The sequence below is a fragment of the Panthera pardus genome, unplaced genomic scaffold (assembly GCF_024362965.1).
Source record: "Panthera pardus isolate Hobbes unplaced genomic scaffold, ASM2436296v1 HiC_scaffold_13, whole genome shotgun sequence".
Lineage (NCBI taxonomy): Eukaryota > Metazoa > Chordata > Mammalia > Carnivora > Felidae > Panthera > Panthera pardus.
In genome coordinates, this window is record NW_026526688.1 from 143,583,178 (window position 1) to 143,605,161 (window position 21,984).

General features: G+C 42.7%; 1 protein-coding gene across 1 annotated transcript; it reads left to right on the top strand.

The window, feature by feature from the left end:
* Positions 1-105: 105 nt before the first annotated feature.
* NAAA (N-acylethanolamine acid amidase) lies at positions 106-21,330 on the top strand. Its single transcript, XM_019467242.2, has 11 exons — positions 106-386; positions 1,062-1,226; positions 3,402-3,528; positions 7,590-7,680; positions 10,945-11,021; positions 15,382-15,554; positions 15,697-15,759; positions 16,753-16,819; positions 17,483-17,511; positions 19,974-20,051; positions 20,652-21,330. The coding sequence occupies exons 1-10, from the start codon at positions 184-186 to the stop codon at positions 20,047-20,049; spliced, it is 1,071 nt and encodes a 356-aa protein (XP_019322787.1). The 5' UTR covers positions 106-183; the 3' UTR covers positions 20,050-20,051; positions 20,652-21,330.
* Positions 21,331-21,984: the final 654 nt, after the last annotated feature.

The window sequence follows — 21,984 nt, forward strand, 5'->3', positions numbered from 1 at the left end:
TAGGGGGTGCCCACAGCTCTTTTGCGGTTCGCGGTCGGGAGGGACCAGGCCCGCCAGGCCGCGCGCGGACTCCGCCTCCAGCGCTCTCGGCACCGCCCCGGCCCCTCCTCCGTCAGCTCTTACCCCGGCGCGCCTGGCACGCCGGCCGCAGCGGTCCTAGTGGCGGCCGCCGGAGCCTGAGCCATGCGAGCCGCGGGCCTGTGTGCGCTCCCGGGGCTGGCGCTGCCTCTACTTTTGGCCGGGGTCGGGGTGTTGACGGCTGATTCGCCCCCAGCCCTGCCGCTCTTCAACGTGAGCCTGGACGTGGCGCCCGAGCTGCGCTGGCTGCCGGTGCTGCGGCACTTTGACCTGGACTTCGTGCGCGCCGCGATGGCACACATTCTCGGGTGAGCGCGGGCGCAGGGGGGACCCTCGGGACACCGGTCCGCGTGCGCAAGCCCACACGCGCTCTGCCCACCAGGCTGTAAACCGAGCCGCTTTACCCCTCCCCTCCGTGACGGTCTTGCCCTCCACCCCAACCTCCTCACTGGCCTCAGCAGGGTGCAAGGGCAGCGGGGACGAGAACTGGCATTTGCTGCTGTTCTGGGAGGCGTCGGGCTTGAGGAGGCTTGAGGACGATCGAGGCGGCTGGTTTGACTTTCAAGTTTGGTGTCACCAGTGGTACGCCCTTCCTCCAGCCATTCTGGATCAGGGTGGTGCTCAGGTTGTCACCCGCTTGCTCAACTCAGAGTAGAGAGCTCAGCCCACACCTTCCTTGCAAGCCTCGCGAGCCCCCCAAATCCGCTCCTTTGGGGACCACGCTCGCTCGCCCCCCAAGTCCGCCCCTTTGGGGACCACGCTCTCTCGCCCTACCTCCCTTTCCGAGTTTTCTTTTTCCCTCCGGGATGCTGCGGGTTGGGTGATGTGCACCCTGGGCCGTCGGCCCCTCTGGGAAAGGGAGGAACCTAGCATTCACCCCTAACGATAAGAGCTTTAGGAAACACCCCACCACCGATACACACACACTGACACCCCTTCGGCCCCTGAGCAGGTCAAACACCCTTGCGGTTCTTCGTTTTTAGGAATAGGGTCCCCAAGTGGGTCCACGCGTTGATTGGAAAGGTGGTCGGGGAGCTGGCTGCCTTCCTGCCCCAGCCCTTCGCAGATGAGATCCGGGGCATGTGCGAAGTCCTGAACTGCGACCTGGCCGACTGCCTGCTTCTCAACCTGGTTTACGAGACCACCGCGTGAGTGTCCCGCGCTAGCGTGGGTTAACTGGGATTCACCGGGGACTCCTGTCACATCTGGGCGGGAGGAGACATACTTCCAGTGCGATAAAAACAGGGTGGTGACTGGGCTGTCCTGAAACCTCCAGTGCTTCCTCTTTGCCTCTGGATAAATCTGAGCAGCAGATCATGGGCTTCGAGAAGGAAGGCCGCTTCTCTGAATCAGCATTGAACTTTTCCTCGAACTGAAGCCCCTGTTTCCTACCCCCACCAAACCGGTATTAGTCCACTTTACAAACTCTGCTCAACAGGTACTATAACAGGAAGTTTTTACAACTAACCCCATTCTCATCCAGACTGTCTAACCAAGCGACCCCGCAGCCTTATAATGCAGGGGGTCATCCCAGTCCTTATTTGTCCCTCTGCATTTATCCCTCCGTGTTGGTCATGGTTAGAGATCCTGACTCCTCTGTCAGAGGCTGGACCCTCCAGGGTCAGGGTCACAGGGAACACTGTTCTGGCTAATAGTGAGATCCAGTATTTGGTTCACAGGGTGGGCATGATAAAATGGCACACAGAAGTGAAAGCACTTAAGAGTGTGTGGTTGATCCCAGACCAAGTTCAGGGAGAGTCTTAAGTCTTTCCTGGCTTAGTAGGAGGTCCTGGAATTGACCTGGTTTCTGTCTTCAGGATTTACTGTTTTGCCACCAGACCAGCCTTATCTAGCAACATACTTAATGGCTTCTGACTGCCATACGATGATGGGGTGGGGTGGGGAGGAGTGTATTCTTGGGATAACCAAGCTTTACCGCCCTCTGGCATCTTCCCTGAACACCTAGGCAGGTTAGGTTAAGAAGCACTGAGTGTCTCCCTCTTTAAGGAAACACACAGATGAGACACACACTTTTTTGCTTTTGTTTTTTAATATTTGAGAGAGAGTGAGAGACAGAGTGTGAGCTGAGGAGGGACAGAGAGAGAGAGGGAGACACAGAATCTGAAGCAGGTTCCAGGCTCTGAACCGTCAGTACAGAGTGCAATTTGGGGCTTGAACTTGTGAACCACGAGATCATGACCTGGGCCCGAGTCTGACGCTCAGCCAACTGAGCCCTCAGGCACCCCATAATTTTTTTTAATGTTTATTTTTGAGAGAGAGACAGAGACAGAGACAGAGGCTGAGCAGGGAGAAGCAAAGACAGAGGGAGACACAGAATCCAAAGCAGGCTCCAGGCTCTGAGCTGTCAGCACAGAGCCGGACATGGGGCTTGAACCCATGAACCGCGGGATCACGACCTGAGCCAAAATTGGACACTTAACTGACTGAGCCATCTAGGCGCCCCCCCAAACTTCCTTTTTTAAACAAACAAAAAAATTAAGTAACATTTATTTTCTCCTATTATAAAAGTAATATGTAATCAATATAGAAAATTAGTACATACAGAAAAGTATAAAGAAAATTAACTACAATCCTGTTACTTAGAAATGACCAAAAGCCCTTCAGAGTACTTCCTCTCAGTTTTGTTTGTGTGGATATACGTATCTTTTCCCAGAATTGGGCATGCTGTGTAAGTATTTTCCACTGTATGTAATTTAAGTTACATTATATATTCTTAGAGGAATTGGACATTTAGATATCTTAACAAAGCTCTTCCTCTTTTCCTCAGAATACTTCTCTCTGGCTGGGGGTTCTTAAAGGATCCTTTTCTCTTATTAGCTCTGTGCTGGGAGCCCCGAGGGGACAGAGAAAAGACCAAGCACAGAACGGTTTAAGGACCATTGTACTTGCTCTGAGAAATTCATAGAAGAGAAGTAAGTTTGAATTAGCTTTGAATGGTATGTTAAATAGACCACACACTGCCAAGCAGAGGAATAAGCGAAGTTCAGGGGTCCAGCTGAGCCCAGAATGGGTCAGTTTCAAATTTAGATTTAGGATGAAATTCTCCTTCAGTATGTTTTCAATGCCATTTGTGCTGAAGGCAAAGGTCTAGTAACACCAAATGAACACTGATGAATTGTGCCAGTTGTGCTTTTCATCTTGACTTCTGGATCCATATTCTTCTATTAGGATCATATATCATGTGTATCTATTACAAGGAGAAAAATTGTTTTACTTTAAGGATCTATCTTTTTAATGAAAAATTCATTTTCCTTTGTCTTATTTTTCTCCTTCATTCATACTGTACTTTTCTATTTTTTCAGATTCTGCACCAGTATTGTGGCTCAAGACTCCAATGGCCACATTTACCATGGCCGGAATCTAGATTATCCTTTTGGAAATTTCTTACGCAAGTTGACTGTGGATGTGCAGTTCTTAAAGAATGGGCAGGTATAGTTCGTACAGTATAAGATTCAGATTCAGAAGTCAGAGAGACTTGCTAACCAAAGTCAGCAATCATTAGGATGGCCTGCTGGTTAACGTGTAAGACACAAAAGACATCAGGGGCATCTGGGTGGCTGTCTGTTAACTGTCCGACTTCACCTTGGGTCATGATCTCGCTGCTCATGAGTTCATGAGAGCCTCATGAGAGCCTCCGCATCAGGCTCTGTGGTGACAGCTCAGAGCCTGGAGCCTGCTTCAGATTCTGTGTGTGTCTCTCTCTGCATCCCCCCGCTTGCGCCCTGTCTTTCTCTCGCTCTCAAAAACATGAATAAATGTTAAAAAAAAGAAGAAGAAGAAAAGACAAAGATACAAAAGACATCAAACTCCTGGAAAAACAAAACCGCAAGAGGTCTGTGTCAATTATGTTCCTAGGAAGAAGGGTCATTTATGATTATTGAGCATCTACTTAAAGAGGTCAACCAGTTTTCCTTAGGGAAATCTCTATTGGGGTATGATCCCTCGTCCACTTACCCTGCTGAGTTAGCTCTTTCTTTGTTCACACTGCTTCTGGAATAGGGAGGGGCTCTGTGATGTAATGCCTAGAAACAGCCAACTTTGAAGTCTGAATTTGAATCTGAATCTGGTTTGAATTCTGCTTCTTCCTTTGAGAACATAGGAAATTATTTAGACCCATTTTGCAGACACAGCTCAGAGAGGTTAATGATTACTTTGTGGAGGTAGTTATAAAGGTTACATGAAGTAATGTCTGCAAAGCATGTGAAAATGATTGATAAATAGTGGCCAAATAATAAATGGCCCTTCACTCTACAAGTACTCCCACAGCACTCTCTTAAGTATGATCTTTAAAAGTTATACTTGGATCAGGGCGCCTGGGTGGCTCAGTCTGTTAAGCGACTGACTTCGGCTCAGGTCATGATCTCACTGTCTGTGAGTTCAAGCCCCACATCAGGCTTTGTGCTGACAGCTCAGAGCCTGGAGCCTGCTTCGGATTCTGTGTCTCCCTCTCTCTCTGCCCCTTCCCTGCTTGCGTGTACATGCACGTGCATGTGCTCTCTCTCAGAATAAATGAATAAACTGAAAAAAAGGCAAAAAAAAAATGCAGAAATACTTCAAGTGAAAGTTTCTCATTTTTTCATTTCATTCCTTCACCACTGTTAACAATTTGATTTATAGCTGAAGAATTACTTCAAAAATGTTTTTAAGTTGTAACAATGACAATATACATGCATACTGAATTCCAAATCTACTAAAATGTTTTCTAAGGTTTATTTATTTATTTTGAGAGAGAGAGAGAGAGAGAGAGAGCAGGAGAGGTGCAGAGAGAGAGAGGGAGAGAGAGAATCCCAAGCAGGCTCTGCACTATCAGTGCAGAGGCTGATGCGGGACTTGAATTCATGAACCTTGAGATCATGACCTGAGCCAAAATCAAGAGTTGGATGCTTAACCGATTGATCCAACGAGTGCCCCTAAAATGTTAGCAGTTATTACTGGATGATGGGACCATAATTCTTTTCATTGACTACTTTCTGCTTCTCTCCATTATTTACAGTGAGCAAAAATTCTAGTTAGACAAAGGAATAAATGCAGCAAAAATAGATTATTCCAATTGCTCCCTCTAGAATTCACCCTGTTACTGCTTTGTTTGTTCCTATGTATCCTGGAGCTCCCATGAGAACCAGCCTGCAGGTGTGGCTCGACTCTTAGTGCTCAAGTTGTGATTACCAAGTCAAACAGTTTACACTTGAGCGTTGTCTTTCTGCTAGGGGCTCATGGCCAAGAAATTGTTTTGCTAAATTAAGAACAGGTTATCCACAAAATAATTAATCTCTTATTCTTGTCTGTTCATAATTTTAAAAAATGTTTATTTATTTTTGAGAGAGAGAGAGTGGGAGAAGGGCAGAGAGAGAGGTGGGAGGACAGAGGATCTGAAGCCGGCTCTGTGCTGAGAGCGGAGAGCCTGATACAGGGCTCGAACTCATGCACTGTGAGATCATGACCTGAGTGGAAATGGGACACTTAATCAACCAAGCCATAATTTTTAAATCATTTTCACATACCGTTTCTCATTAGATCCTCACCACAGCCCTGTGAGCAGCCACAGTCAACATTTTCATCCTCATTTTCCAGATGAGTGGAAAATGTATTACATTTAATTACATGAGTGTATCATGTATTATCAAATACCTTGGAAACTACAATGTGATTTTAATTTTCAAACTTTAATTTGCTTAGCCCTTCAAGAGTGACACTAATGTGAGAGTCAGTGTATCATGTGAATGAAGTGACAATATAATTACTTTTTTTCTTCATATAATTATGTTTTGTAAAGGCTTTTAGTGGCGAGGTAGGATTATTCCCCTTTTACTGCCATGAATGGAAATGGGGAGAATTCATGGAAAACCTTCAATGAGTCTGGAAAAGGTCATTTATAAGGCCAGTGCATTTCTCCCTTGCAATTTAGCCATCATAAATTAATTTTACAACCAGATGAGGTAGATGGGGCACCTGGATGACTCAGTTGGTTAAGCGTCAGACTTCGGCTCAGGTCAGGTCAGTCAGTGAGTTCGAGCCCCCTCCCCCCCCCTCCCCCGGGGCCCCGTGCTGACAGCTCAGAGCCTAGAGCTGCCTTGGATTCTGTCTCTCCCTTGCTCTCTCTGCCCCTCCCCCGCTCACGCTCTGTCTCTCAAAAACGAATAAATGTTAAAAAAAAATTAAAAATAGGGGTGCCTGGGTGACTCAGTAGGTTGAACTTCCTACTTCGGCTCAGGTCATGATCTCACAGTCCTTGAGTTCGAGCCCCACGTCGGGCTCTGTGCTGACAGCTCAGAACCTGGAGCCTGCTTCAGATTCTGTGTCTCCCTCTCTCTCTGACCCTCCCCCGTTCATGCTCTGTCTCTCTCTGTTTCAAAAATAAAATAAAATATTAAAAAATAATTAAAAAATAAAAACAAAACCAAAAAACCCCAACCAGATGAGATAGAAATAAGAAATTTTAAAAATTACAGACTTAAGATTCAGCTTTCTTTCTTTTCTTTTTTTTTTTTTTAAAGTAGGCTCCATGCCCAATGTGGGGATTGACCTCACAATCCTGAGATCAAGAGTCAAATGATCCACTGGGCACCCCTTAAGATTTAGCTTTCTAAGGAAAAATATTAACCTAGGCCTGTTTGTTTCTCATTGGAACTCACTACCTAAATTTAAAGTGGGAGTGATCCCTATAATTCATGGGATAATCATGAGGATTAAATGAGAGATACATATAAAATAAATTTTTTAATATTTAAAATTTAAATATGATTATTACAAACAGTTTCACTTCCCCTTACCTCACAGAGCTTACAAGATGCATGATATTTATCTCTTATAATCAAATCAATACAAGTTTTTAATCAGAACCCATTTGCCATTTCAGGGTTGGAGTTTCTCAGTCTTTTTGGGGTATGATCCCCTTTGGTGAAGCCTGTGATCCCTTCTCAGAATGTCTTATAGTACATAAAATAAAATGCATGGATTACAAAAAAAACCAGTTACATTAAAATGTAGCCATTTTAACATTAAAACAAATTTTTTAAGCCATTTAAAAATTTTTCTCAACACATTAATTAGTAAATGTTAGCAGTGTGTCTAATAACTACCATAATTTCAGGGTAGTGAGAGGTATGAGTGGTATTTCAGGATATGTAATTATATCAAGATAGGTATGACACTATTATATTATATATGTGAAAATATCTGCAGTGTCTACAGGTGGCAGAATCCTAGGCACTGCTATGACCTCATGATTTGTTGGCATGCATCCCTTACTGAGGGAGGGAAATCTCAGGAATGGGTGAAAATAAAGCTGCACCTTTTTTTCCCCTTTTCAAGATCACAGATCCATTGACTTCTATTCATGGAATCCCAAGGTTATACCTTCCGAAAGCCTCTTTGAGAGATTTTATTATGTTGGAACTTACAAGAAAAAAATCCATGCGTGAGACAAAACAGATGATTTCAGTGTGTATTTGGCTGGATTGGCAAAGTGATGCCTTACCTCTTGATTTCAGGTTGCATTCACGGGAACCACGTTTATTGGCTATGTAGGATTATGGACCGGTCAGAGTCCACACAAGTTTACAATTTCTGGCAATGAACGAGGTAATCAAAACAAATCCCTGAGCGTTTTCAGCCATAGTCCTGGTCAATTCTATCCAAGTATGCTTCATTTGCTCCCCCACCTGAAAGTATGGACAAACACCTACTACACTACCTAACCGGTACTTCCATTCTAGTTGGGAGAAAGAGACAGTGTGCATAAAAGCAGTGAAGATGATTTCAGGTAGTGTTAAGTGCTACAAAGCAAGGAAAACTAGAAAATGTAATAGATAACAAGGGAGGGGGTTGGGCCGTTATTACAGGTAATGGAATCCAGGAGCCAGGTCTGCAGAAGCTGGGGAAATTCTAGAAACAAAACATCCCTGGCGGATTCTAGAAACAAGAGAGGGTAGTGTAGTTACAGCATGGGGGACTGACATTGGAGGTGGAGATGAAGGCTGAGGCCGCGGTGAGGGTCACGACGAAGAGCTTGGATTTTAAGTGTAATGGAAGCCCGAGGAGAATTTTAGGCCAGGACGTGAACAGATCTGATTTATATTTCTAACTATCACTTTGGCTGCTAGATATCTAGAAGCTGGATTGTGTTGGGTTAACGTGGAAGCAGAAGACTGTTAGGAAGCTGTCATGGTAATCCAGAGGGTATGTGTTGCTGTTGTACAGGCAACGTCTATAAAGCACTCTGTAGTTCACTGTGCATTTTCTTGTACGTTTTCTCAGTAGACCTCACAACCATCCTGTTAGATAGGCAGGGCTGATATTTTTAGCCCCATTCATTATGCGGAGGAAGAAACAGGCTGTGATGTGAAGTGACAGCTGGTAAGCAGGAGAGGTGCTTCTCAAACTGATCGCGTGGGTCCTGCCCAGTTGCTGTTTGTTATATGACTGTACTGCCGTTCCCCAAGGCTCAGGGGATCTCATTCAGTTCTCTGGGAAACCCACAGTTCAACAAACTCATGTCTCCGTCCTCAGGAACTTGCAGCTGAGCTAAGAAGAAAGAAAGTTTAGTGTTGGTCATCTGATGAAACCCTGATTGACTTCACATTGTTGTTTCCTTTAGTTAGGTCTGTTCTTACCTTTTTACATAAGTCTCTAACAGGAAGATGCTGGTTGAGTCTATCAATGCTCAGTAGTTAGTTCTTTATCCTAATGGGTTTCTTCAGCATTTTCCCAAAAGTCTTTTATGAGTGAGACAGGTTCTCAATCAGTGGTACTCAAACCACAGCATGACAGTTACTAAGGTTCTACCTTAGTAAAACCTTAGTAAAAATGGCTGTAAACAAGTGTATATTTATTTAAAAGCTGGGCTTTGTTTCCATCATCTTGTGACTCAAATTGTTTAACAAACTGATTGGTAGAACCTAATGTACAAGTAGTTTAAAAATAACTGAGTTATTCTTGTGACACGTAAGTTTAACTAAATACTGTCAAACTGCTTTTTCAAAACTTATTTTATCATTTTAGTGAAAAGTAGTTATATTTTAATCTGCTAAGATTGAGTTAAAATTCCTGAACAATAAGATAACATCTCTTGGTTAATAGAAGTGAGATACTCAGGTTTCTGGACATTATGGAGAGTGCCATAATGGGAAAAGGTATGGATAGGAGGGGGGCTAACAAATGGAATAGAGTTTGGGGAGGCTTAACAAACCACCTGGCAGTTAAGATCTGACTCCAGAGCCAGCCTGCCCAGTTTGTCTTGGTGCGGTCCCTTGCTAGCTTGGTGACCACAACCAAGGTGCTTAACCTGTCTGTGCTTTAGTTTCCTCCCCTGGAAAGCCAGGGATGATAGTGGCTGCTGTGAGGATGAAATGATTCATGTACGTGAAGCACCCAGGGCGATGCTTGGCACAAAGTAAGGGCCATGGATGCATTTGTTGTTATTGTCACATCTCTGGGTCTGACCTCTGAGCCCCAGACTGGAGATGCCTTCTCGGCAAGGTGCGAGGTGTCTCACACTTGACTTGCTAAGCCAATCTCTTGTTTTTTCTTTTCCCCTTTTCTTGCTCTCACTCTGGCTCTACCCAGATCTGTTCCTCCCCTGGTTTTCCATGCTTCAGGATATGGCAATTGTACTGCACTGATTGTACCGGGAGGATTTTTTGATCCCTCACTCTCTGGGTCTTGTCAGCTCTACCAACAAAACTAGATTGTCCCTGGCCATTTTCTCCACCTCCACTGCTCGGCTAGCCGTTCAGGTTCACACCTGAACTGCTGTAGTCGAGGTTCGTGTGGTCTCACTGCTTCTCACTGTCCTATAATTCTTTCTCTTCCCAACAGAGGGCATGATCAGGTTGTTCCCCTGTTCAAAACCCGTAATGAATTTCCATTTCACTTACAACAAATCCAGAGTCCCGACTCTTACCCTCAAAACTCTATGTGGCCACCTGCTACACCTTATTTTGTGCCTGTCTCCTTCTCCCTCACGGCATCAGCATTTTTCTTTTTCTGGTATCTCCCAAGCTTGTCCTCACCTTAGGGCCCTGACAGCCAACCAAGCCTTCTATCTGGAATGTTCTGTCCGTCTTAGAGCAAATGTCTACAACACAGAGAGGCTATCTTTAACATTCCTCAAAGAATCCTCCCTCATCACTCATGATTATATTATTCTGTTTTATTTCTTTTATAATAGTTATCAAAATCTTGTTTGCTTAACAGCACACTAATTTCACTGTTAAATTCCAGGGATCTGGACTAGATCACAATATGGCACATAGCAAATGATCAGTGCTTATGTCTTGAATGAAGAGTTCTCTTAGGAAATAAATCCTCAATGATTTTTTAAGATGTTAAAAAAAATAATTTTGGAGAATGATTGTAAATTTGTATACTTTTTAAAATGTGAGCCCAAATCAAACTTAAAGTTCTGAAAGATATATATTCTAATCCCTTATTGAGCCACTTCTCTTGATAGCTACGTAATTCTGTTTTGCTTGGGATAATTAGTAGAATTATTTCCTTTAACACAATTATCATTGTTTCTAGGCATGAAAGATTATATATATATATATAAAGTATATATATACAGAATTTCATGTATGCATGTACATACACACAGAACATTTCCAAATCCCTGGAAATTTGTAATATGTGTAATATGTAACATATATATTACATATTTTTATGTGTGTCATGAAATTTGGGCTTTATCTTTGAAAACTGCATACCAATAAAATTACTCTCATCCACTAACTTTTCTCTCTCATCAGCTTGTACTATGGGGAAGAAATAAGATTTAAGGAACTTTAAAATGTGGCACGTGGGCAACAATTCATATATATACTTATTGTTCCTTCTTCAACTCGGCAGATGAAGGCTGGTGGTGGGAGAATGTGATCGCTGCCCTTTTTCAGAGACACTCCCTGGTCAGCTGGCTTATTCGCACTGTGAGTACTTCCCCTGTTGAGCCCACCACACCCTAACTTCATCCTCTGTGTGCGTGTTGTAATGCTCTGTGTCATTTCACAATATTATTTTTCATGTAGAAAGCTCCTAAAAAGAATAATCAAGGTTTGCAAATAAAAAGGATTACAAAATCATATCAAACTTTGTGATAATAAGTATCAAAGATAAACAGGGCTGGACACTAATTAAAGGAGTAGTTATGAATTATAAATTTCCAATTATAAAATAAATCATGGGCATGCAACCTGCAGCATGGCCACTATAGTTAATAATACTGTATTGAATAGTTGAAAGTTGTTAAGGGTAGATCTTAAAAGTCCTCATACAAGGGAAAAAAAATTTGGTAACTATGTATAGTGACAGATGTTAGTTATTGTGGTGATCATTTTGCAATATATGCAAATATTGAATTATTACATTGTATGCCTGAAACCAAATACAATGTTATATGTCTGTGCTGACAGCTCCCAGCCTGGAGCCTTCTTTGGGTTCCGTGTCTCCCTCTCCCTCTGCCCATCTCCCACTTGTGCTCTGTGTCTCTCTCTCTCTCTCTCTCAAAAAATGAATAAACATTAAAAAAAAATAATGTTATATGTCAGTTAAAGACATAAATAAGTGATCAAGATAGATTTTAATCAGTAGTATACTATACCGTTGCAGTAGGGAAAAGTGTCCAATGTGAACTGAACTCAACTTTGACTTATACAGAGGTGACTGGGTGTTTTAAAGGGAAAATGAGGAAACTGAGAGGGTTGTCAACAGGGGCTCAGTAGAGTCAGAGAAGTGAAACTTTACACAAAAAGTGGAAGAGAGGGGTTGTCCAAGAGAAGCCTATCTGAGATTCCTAACTGGTGCTTTTCAAAGTTAGCTTCCTACCCTCCTGTAGAGACTGGACAACAGGGGCCCTAGTTTTAAGTGTTGTCTGGAACAAATAGTAAATTCTTTGGGCAGCCTTATTTTCTCAGGCAGCGCTATAAGAGGGGCTAGGGTCACCTTAGGGATGTAGCCTTGAGCTGTTAGAAACTATGTTAATTTTCTGATGAGTGGATAAATAAGATGTAGTGTATATATACAACGGGATATATACAACTCAGCAATGAAGAGTAATGAAATCTTGCCATTTGCAACAATGTGGATGGAACTGGAGGGTATTATGCTAAGTGAAATAAGTCAGTCAGAGAAAGACAGTTATCACATGTCTTCACTCATATGTAGAATTTGAGAAACTGAACAGAAGACTATGGGGGAAGGGAAGGGGAAAAAAAACAGTTATAAACACACAGAGATGCAAGCTATAGGAGACTCTTAAATACAGAGAACAAACTGAGGGTTGATGGGGGGGCAGGGGAGAGGGGAAAATGGGTGATGGGCATTGAGGAGGGCACTTGTTGGGATGAGCACTGGGTGTTGTATGTAAGTGATGAATCACAGGAATCTACCCCCAAAACCAAGAGCACCCTGTATACACTGTATGTTAGCTGACTTGACAATAAATTATATACATATATATATGTGTGTATATATATATATATATATGACAATAAATTATATTTTTAAAACATAATAATAAAAATATAAAATAAAGCCAAGAATAATACCATGAAAAAAAATAAAAGAAACTATGTTAGTGTTTGTTCAGTCCTTATAGGCCAAGGTTAAGGCCTTATCAAGAAGGGGGCTCAGAGGATCCTAGCTAGTTTGGTCAAGGAGAGAATCTTTGTTGTAGGCCACAGTTTTAGCCTGTAGTTTTATCTAAATAGCTGATTGAGATAAGAGATGACATTATGCTTTTCTGCTGATAACAATGTGCCCTCCTTTTAGAGGGCAAATATCAGAATTAGCAAAGCAAAGAAAGGCGTTAAGAAAGTAGTTCTGCATACAACAGAAAGAAAGTCTGGTTGACAAGACCTATTAAGCAGCAAAGTTCCAGGTCACATATAAATTGTAATTTCACTACAGTAAACACATTTTCAGGAGCTCATCTCTGGTGCACAGATCTGGTCCTGCCCAGCTTTAGCTTTTTTGGCCCTTCTTCCCCTTGCTTTAAATAACCTTAGCCCCTCCGGACTTGCAGTGCTCCTCAACTTCTTACCTGGATACTTCCTGAAAATGGTGACGAACTATGCATCCTTCACACATTTTTAAGATGACCTCTAAAACTTTTCATCATAAGATTAAAAAGCTACAAAAAATCCAGTGTATTGTAAATGTTGCCATTTAAAAATAAAACTGGAATTTACATCCACCTGGTGAAATCCAAACACCAAAATGATTTTTAAATGTTTTAGATGTAATTTACATACAGTGAAATGCACAGATCTTAAGGGTTTGGTTCAATGTGTTTTGACAGCTGTACATACTCGTTTATCCATCCATGTAAGTACCAACAAAACAAGGTACAGAACATCCCCCAGTCCCTGGAAACTTCCCTCCTGCTCCATTCTAGCCAATTCCTAACCTCCTCTGACACCCTCCCTCAATGAAACCACACTGACCTCTATCACCACAGACAAGTTTGCCTGTTCTAGAACGCATAGAAATGAAATCCTGGAGTACGGACTCTTTCTTTCACTCAGCCTAATGTTTTTCAAATTCATCCATGTTGTTTGTATCACTAGCTCATTTCTTTCTATTGCTGAAAATTATTCAGTTGTGTGAATATGACACAATTTATTCATTTTCCAGTTGATGGGCATTGGGCTGTTTCCAGTATTGGGCTACTATGAGTAAGCCTGCTGTAGAAAATCTTGTACAAGTCTTTTTGTAAACACGTATGTCCATTTCAGTTGAGTAAGTACTTAAGAGTAGAATTGCTGGGTCGTAAGGTAGATGTATTTAATTGAGGTGCAATGCCGTACGATTCACCTGCTGTATAATTCATCTACTTAAAGTATACAACTTCCTGGTTTTTAGTACATTCAGAGTTGTGCAACCATCTCTACAATCAATTTTAGAACATTTTCATTACCCTTTAGCAGTCAGTGACCATTTCCTTCATTTCCTGAACCAAACAGATGAGGTACATGTTTCATCCTGACTTTTGCCACCTGAATGAAGTAAGTCACCACTGCCACCGGCGTTTCTTACTGACGTTCTTTGCTTTTTTTCTCGTAGGACTCTGTTAGAGGCAACGAATTACTTGATAGTAATCGTGGGATGGTATAGGCAACATAAAACAATGTTCCATCACTGCCTCGCTAGAATTTTGCTGAGTTCAGAACAAACCAGTTCAAGCCTAAATACCTCACCCTAGCAGGAATGTGTGTACGGCAGGGGAAAGTCCACAAAACCCTGCCGTGACTTGATGGTTTATGGTGCTGAATGATGGCACCTTTGCAGACACTAATATTTTGAATAGTTCTTTTGTTTGACTTTACCCCCACCCCCACCCCTGACACAGTGCCTTGGCCATATTCGGGATGGGTGAGCAGAAAACTTACTTTCCAAAAATGGTACAGAGTGATTTTGAAGATGCAGGTGGGAAGGGCAGGCCCCATACCACAGGACCGTTCTTGAGCAGATCGGCTTAAGCAAGGAGCACCTATGGAAGCTGAAGATATGGAAAGTGATCCCCTTAATGGTCCATGCCACAGACCTTTGGAAGTCTTCACGAACCCCCGGGGGTAGGAGTATCAGCACACCCTGCTCTGATGCAGCATGCTATCTTTCATCTCCAAGACTTTGCCAACTCTTCCATCAAGCTAGAGCTGCCCAACCCCACAACTATGACTTTCCGCCAGCCTGACTTCCATTTGTCCCTTTGGCCTCAGATTGTGCAATACCTCCCTGGAATACTTCCTTGATGCCCTGGGTGAGGCTGGGTCCCCTGCTATGGCTTTTGTAGCAACTCCTTCTCCTATGTTGACACTTCTCACCTTGTGTCAGCACTGCCGATTGACTTTCCTGTCATCCTTGGAAGTTTGGAGTGAACAAGGTTTGGTCAGTCATATTCACTGCTCTGTTCCCCACACCAGCACTGTGCCTAGCACATAGTAGGTATTCAGAAGTACCTGTTGAAAGAACAAGTGGGTGAGGAAACATGGGGAGACTTTGTGAAGGTGACCTGCCTAGAAAGCACACAGCCCGTATTTGGTGAGCCAGGCCTAGAACTTGTCAGCAGGTCTTTCCAGTTGTGAGAAAAAATCCTGCTGCTGTTGGCTGCCCACTGATGACCTCACAGGAGCCCTGATGACAGGAGGAGGAGGAGGTCAGAGCGGGTTAAGATGGTAGCCATGGCTTAATATATCAGGAGAATGTGCTTTGGTCCATTTGTCCATCAGTTGGTGTGGCAGATAACTGCCGTGTGTGGTGATGCTAATGTGGGTTTGTCTCTTTGTTCAGACCCTGAGTGAGTCGGAAAACTTTGACGCAGCTGTTTATAAATTGGCCAACACACCCCTTATTGCTTGTGCTTATTATATTGTTGGTGGTGCGTCCCCTCGGGAAGGAATGGTCATCACGAGGAACAGAAATGGCCCCGCAGACATTTGGCCTCTAGATCCTTTAAATGGAGCGTGAGTAGAATGAGAACTCATTTTGTATCAAGAATTTTTTTAATTGATGAAACTAGAGGTATTCTTTTTGTTTTCATATATTTCTTCTTCAGCTGTGTGCCAGATGACCTTGGGTAAGACAAGATGATGTGCTTTGTTGTAGGTGGTTCCGAGTTGAGACAAATTATGACCACTGGAAGCCAGCACCTGAGAAAGATGACCGAAGGTAGGCATCTATACACTTTCTGCTTTACAGTGCTTTCTTGGGGTCAGGAGAATGTGTCCTTTTTTTTTTTTTTTTTTTTTTTTTTAACATTTATTTATTTTTGAGACAGAGAGAGACAGAGCATGAATAGGGGAGGGTCAGAGAGAAAGGGAGACACAGAATCTGAAACAGGCTCCAGGCTCTGAGCTGTCAGCACAGAGCCTGACGCGGGGCTCGAACACACAGACTGCGAGATCATGACCTGAGCCGAAGTGGGATGTTTAACCGACTGAGCCACCCATGCACCCCAGATGTGCCATTTTTATGACAAGAACTGGAGAGGACTGCAGGTGCTGTCCCCTCCCAGAACGTGTACCTGGGCCCCCTCACCAGTGTCTTGGCCAGGATGGGAGAGTGTAATGTGTAGTGGAGGGTCTTAGCGGTTGGTTGGGTGTTGGAGGGTAAGACTTGCCCTGGCCTCAGGGTCAGGAGGCCTGTGTTCCATCACCAGCTCTGTTAATGACTCACTGGGTTGCCTCTTGAGACTCTCTCTACTCATGTGTAAAAGGAAAGGACAGAACAAGGTTCGTGGTTTTTCTATGTAAGCCTTTTTTGGAAGGAAAACATGTCCCTTAATGAAATAAATAAACCAGTTAGGGGCTTTCTTTGGCCCTTCTCATTTAGAAAGTTTTGTAAGTCATTGCATCCCCAAAGAGCAGGTAGTTATGTATTTCCCCCTGGCTTTACTGCCCCACGTGTTTGGGACAACTATTTATGCAACACATTTTCACCATCCCAGCTTCCTTGAGCAGATGGTACCAGTAGGCCTGGCTGTTGAATTAATTTTGCCATGGTGGTCTGAGATTAGGCAGGAAGCATGTTTGAGGGCTGGAACCTTTTTTTGGTGAAAGGAGATCATGCAGTCAGGCCTTATCTTGAGCCTCCTGGTATGAGAGCTGGTGGGATTCAGGGTTACCTGAGGTGCCCAGTAACCTCTGAACATTCTCCTTACAGGACGCCTGCCATGAAAGCGCTTAATGCCACAGGCCAGGAAAACCTCAGCCTGGAGACGCTCTTCCAGGTAACTTCCAGGGGGCGTGATGTCCAGCTTTTACCCTGGATGTTTGTTGTCTTTGTTAATAGTGATTAAAGTGTTGGAGTCAGTTTCACCTGGTTGAAAACATTTTTTAAAAGCCAGATGAATTAAAAAAAAAAAAAAAGATGACATTTTGTGAACTTGCGTCAGTATAGGCTAAAAAGTATTCATCTTCACCCAAGTGTTTCTGCATGTTAAAAAAAGACACAGTTGGGGGTGCCTGGGTGGCTCAGTCTGTTGAGCCTCCGACTTCAGCTCAGGTCATGATCTCACAGCTTGTGAGTTCAAGCCCCTCATTGGGCTCTGTGCTGACAGCTCAGAGCCTGGAACCTGCTTCAGATTCTGTGTCTCCCTCTCCCTCTGCCCTTCCCCTGCTCACAATCTGTCTCTCTCTGTCTCTCAATAATAAATAAACGTTAAAAAATTTTTTAAAGTAATAAAAAAATTAAAAAAATAATAATAAAAATTAAAAAAAGACACAGTTGTATATATGTTCACTGTTTAAAGGGAGAAAGGATTCAAAAGTCTAACTCTGTAGACCCCAAGACATGCTAGAGTGCTAAGTGCTTTTATTCTTCCTAGGGATATTCTACATGTATTTCTTCTACCTTTTTAATAGTCTTTGTAATATGATTGTTTCCTATGCAGGTTTTGTCAGTGTTTCCGGTTTGTAACAAGTAAGTGACACTTAAACACATCTGTTCATACGTCACCCCAGAATGGGGGTTCATTTTGTATCATAATAGGAATATATCTTCAAATTGTCCCTTGGAAGTTTTTTCTGTAAGTAGGGCCTGATAAAAAGATTAACACTAAAAAATTTATTCTGTCAGCAATATTCTAACAGCCAATACAGAAAAACAAATTAGCCAGTAATTTACCACTCCAGTAAATGAACCATTTGGGTAATAGGTGATACCCAGGGTTATGCTAGTAAACTAGCTTTTGGGTTGGAGCGGGTTTGGGGTGGCCAAAAAACAAACCAAAGACCCCCATGAATTGTAGCATTAATTGACTTCCTGGTGTCAATACTCCCACATAGCGTATTTCAAGCTTATGATGGGCTCCTGAACGTCCTACATGTTTAACAATTGGCCCTCACCAGCCTGTAGGAGCCAGCTCCAACCTACAGCTGACTGTATCCCTTCCAGTAGGGCACAATTTTGCCCTTCTAATATTTGTTTGTAAAATAGGGTATTCTTTTTTGGGTGTTCTTATGGTTTTAAAAATAATTATATAAATGATAACTATATCTTTAAAAAATTACTATTATAATAAAATACTATTATGATAATAAAATATAATAAAAATTACTATTATAATAAAATAAAATAAAAATAAAATTATATTTATTTTTAAAAAAACATTGCTCATGCCATGAACAGCCCTGGTCATTTTAAACATGTGCCCCATAGCCAACTGAATATAGTGTAGTTGAGTTAAGCATTCTCTAGTTGTTAGTTTTTCCCCTATTAAAATTATGAAATACATGTATTTGTACATCCCCCTTCCCCACCGCCCCACCTTTGGATTCTTTTCCCTGGTTGAATTCCCAGAATTCAGAGTAGAGTTACTGAGTTAAAGGCTATCAATGTTTAAATGGCTTAGGAAATATTTTGTCAAAATAGAATTAGAAATTGTAAACAGTTAACCAAGGAACATTTTTCTCTGTTGTATAACTGAAAACCCGAGAGGACCTGCATTTAAAGAATAACCACCATTGAGCCAGAATTAACACAGATCACTGACTCTCGGGCCCTTTGCTTAGAATGATTCCTGGCAATGGAAGCTCTTCCCTGTGTAGAGTTAACAGAAAGAAGTCTGAACAGAAGCCGTTAGCTCTATGCTGCCACCTTGTGCTGTGCTACAAAATCACACTTACTTGCAATCGATCTCCATCCTCTGAGGTGGCTGTAAGCAGAGAAAATATTAAAGTAGTGAAGGAGGGGCTCCTGGGTGGCTCAGCCGGTTAAGCATCTGACTCTTGGTTTCAGCTCATGTCACGATCTCACGGTTCCATGAGTTCGAGCCCCACGTCAGGCTCTGTGCTGACAGTGCAGAGCCTGCTTGGGATTCTCTGTCTCCCTCTCTGCCCCTCTCCCACTTGTGTTGTCTCTGTCTCTCTCAAAACAAATAAATAAACTTATAAATAAATAAATAAATAAATAAATAAATAAATAAATAAAGTAGCGATGGAGAATAGAATTATGGCCAAAGCAAATAAGCTGCTGAATTCCCTTGGACTAGCTCTGCATGCACTCATAGTGCTGTCTTCAGCCAGGTGTACAATTTATCTGTGGGCCCCAGGGCCAATAGTTCTGCAACAACCCAGCTCCAAATGCTTTGAGCATGCATCTCAGCTGGTGATTGGGACAAGAGGTAGATGATGAAGGGAGTCAGGGAAAGGGGTCCTATTGTGTGTGTGCATGCATGCGTGTGTGCTCATGTTGTTCAGGTCTCTTGCTGTGCAGTATGTTGAGTAAATGACATTGCACTTTGCATCCTTAGATCTGGGTAAGATGTGATCCCTGAGATTTAGAGGCTCCACTCTGGCCTTCCTCTGACCGTCGCTTGATGTAAGGAGTCCACTGGGCCAGGAGCATTTGCCCAGCTAGTCTGGCCCAACTACCTAGTACCCTGGAATTCTCAGCCCAAAGAGCTCCAGGCCTGTGTGGTCCACTGTCCTGGGTGGTGTTCTCCTGATGGCAGTGTGCAGCCACTGTGGATATCTGTGCTTGGTGGGTGGCCAAGGGATGGCTTTTCCCTGGGGTCATGCTTGAAGCCTGAATGCAAAGGCTGAGGTGTCCACATACGTGCCACTTGTGGGATCGGGCAGAGCAAGGGGTGAGGGCCACAAGAGCTGGCATCCCTCACTGCCACAGTGTGGAACTCTGAGGAGTCTGAGCATTTTAAATTTGAACTTGGCCTTCCATAGTATTGTCAAAATAGGAAGGACACTGTGTGATCACTTGCGTTATAAATTTTAAATATTCTGACATATATGGGCTTCTATTTGTATTATTGTCTTGGGTCCTGAGGACAATGGGGACAATTAGGGAAGGGCTTGGTGTTTTTTTTTTCCTCTTTGGAATATTAGAGGAAATTATATGTATATAAAAATTCCTCTCATCATTTTCAGCTATACAATTTATACTACAGTAATGAGTGCTGCTAACCCAGAGAAATACACGACGAGGATCAGAAACCTGGGTTAAAAGTAAGTAAGCAGAAGAGTGGATTCCACCATGCTGTGAAAGTTTTGCTAGTTTGTTGTTGGCGACGTCTGTGGGTGTGTGCTGGTATTTCTCACAGAACATGGTGACATCTTTAACATTTGTACGTACGGAATATGTTCTGACAGACATCCGGCAAATGATTGTCATTTGTGTCAGACTCGCGTCACTCTTAGGTATTTATTTTGAATTGTTTGTATGAGAGCTAATCTACTCTTGCCCCGTGTCCTTTGTCCCTTATTAAAACCTATTCTCAGGGCAAAGTGTTATCTCTTCACTTACACAGTGTCTGGAAAGAGTGATAGTGAGGCAGGCCCAGCACATTTTCAACCTGAGAAGACAGATAATGAAGGCAAAGGACACCTGCAGAGTTTATTTCAGGCAATGGTGAGCCCATAGGTGAGGGGAGGGACATGAGAAAGCAGGAGTCCTTTCTGCTGTCCCTGAAACCAAACCCAATTTTCCCTAATGCAAGGGTTGTCTGGAGCTTGTAAACCTGGCCTGATGTTTTAGTCATTTGCTTATCATGGGGGTGTTAAAAACCAGTGTTTGAATTAAGTACATGTATTCTTCTTCCCTTACAGATGATTTCTTAAAAACGAAATTCTCGAAGAGCTGTACGTTAAAAAACAAAGTAAAAGGATTGTATTATTTTAGGAACAATACAGGTTCTTTCCTCATTAAACTTTTCAATCTTGTGAAGTGGGGGGCAGGAAGGCCCCTCTGGAGCTGGTTTTGGTAAAGTGGGTAATAGGCTTGCATTCACTTCCCTTCATCATTTGCCTTGACTCTCTCTAAGCTTTGTCTCAAAGATAGTTGGTCTCAGAGGTCAAGCCCTATCCTTGGGCTTTAGTTCCAGCTTCTTAGCACAACATGTGGCAATGTTGTCATACCTCAGCTTATGAAGAAATGAGCTGGCAAGACATCTTTGCTTATTATGAAGTGCTTCTGGAAGAGTCTGAGAAAAAAAGATTATTCGAAAAGAAATGGAGAAATGTGGTTTGAAGAGAGCCTGTTTGAATGTTCGTTAGCCTGAGCTTTGATCATGTATTTCCAATGTGATGGGATTCTCACTTTTCATAATTTGTCTAATGTTTCTTTAAGCAGACGGATGGGCCTCCTTTTTCTAAATAGCTACTTTCTTACTGCTTTTTGAAAGCAGTTTGAAAACAAAATTATGTCTGATTGTCACTTTTCACTAGTTAATAAAATGTTGCAAGGGATGTCAGCAAGAAGAATAAAATTGTCTTCCAAGATACTGAATATTGTGTTCTCTCTACATTCTTACCCCTCACGTTGTGTGGTTCTGGACAGCTGTCCTGAGGAAGCAGCTCTGGGAGATGTTATTTAAGCGCGAGGACTGAGAGGGGTGCGTAGCTGTGTTGTAGAATTTGACTTTTTTTTTTTTTTTCGTATGTATAAGAAAGAAACTTCTCTGAGGATGAAGTCAGAAAAGGTTAAAATGCATGAACAATGAATCAGTTGGATGTTCCTGTTTAGTGTTCCAGCAGGAATGAAGGAAAATGGAATGGCTGCAGGGAAGTGTTAGCCAGGCTTGGGTCACCGCTGCATCACCATACTGCCCACCTCGTTAGCAGCACACAATATTTATGTATCTTCTTGGCCAGAGTTGCATCACTGTTGTTAAATTTCCATCATCCAGTGCCCTTTTTAAAACCAAACATCAAGGGTAGTTTTCTTGCCAGACATGTCAAGTTGTGATTGAGACTACAAATTTCTACTCAGTCACTTCTGTTCTTGTTTTCTCAACTGTAGACTCTGATCTTTGGATGGAAATTTGACGAATACCCTAATGTTAACCAGGCAACATGGAGGCAGAGAGGACTTTTCAGCATTAAAGTGTTTCAAGTAATCCAAATGTCTGGTTCGTGTTAAGACCTGTGTTCCTTGTGCCGT

Bases quoted from the DNA above. Each gene is read 5' to 3' on its own strand.
- NAAA (XM_019467242.2), top strand. From the start codon at position 184: ATGCGAGCCGCGGGCCTGTGTGCGCTCCCGGGGCTGGCGCTGCCTCTA. The intron at 1,227-3,401 runs GTGAGTGTCCCG...CTATTTTTTCAG, and splicing joins CTGGTTTACGAGACCACCGC to ATTCTGCACCAGTATTGTGG. The intron at 3,529-7,589 runs GTATAGTTCGTA...TCTTGATTTCAG, and splicing joins AGTTCTTAAAGAATGGGCAG to GTTGCATTCACGGGAACCAC.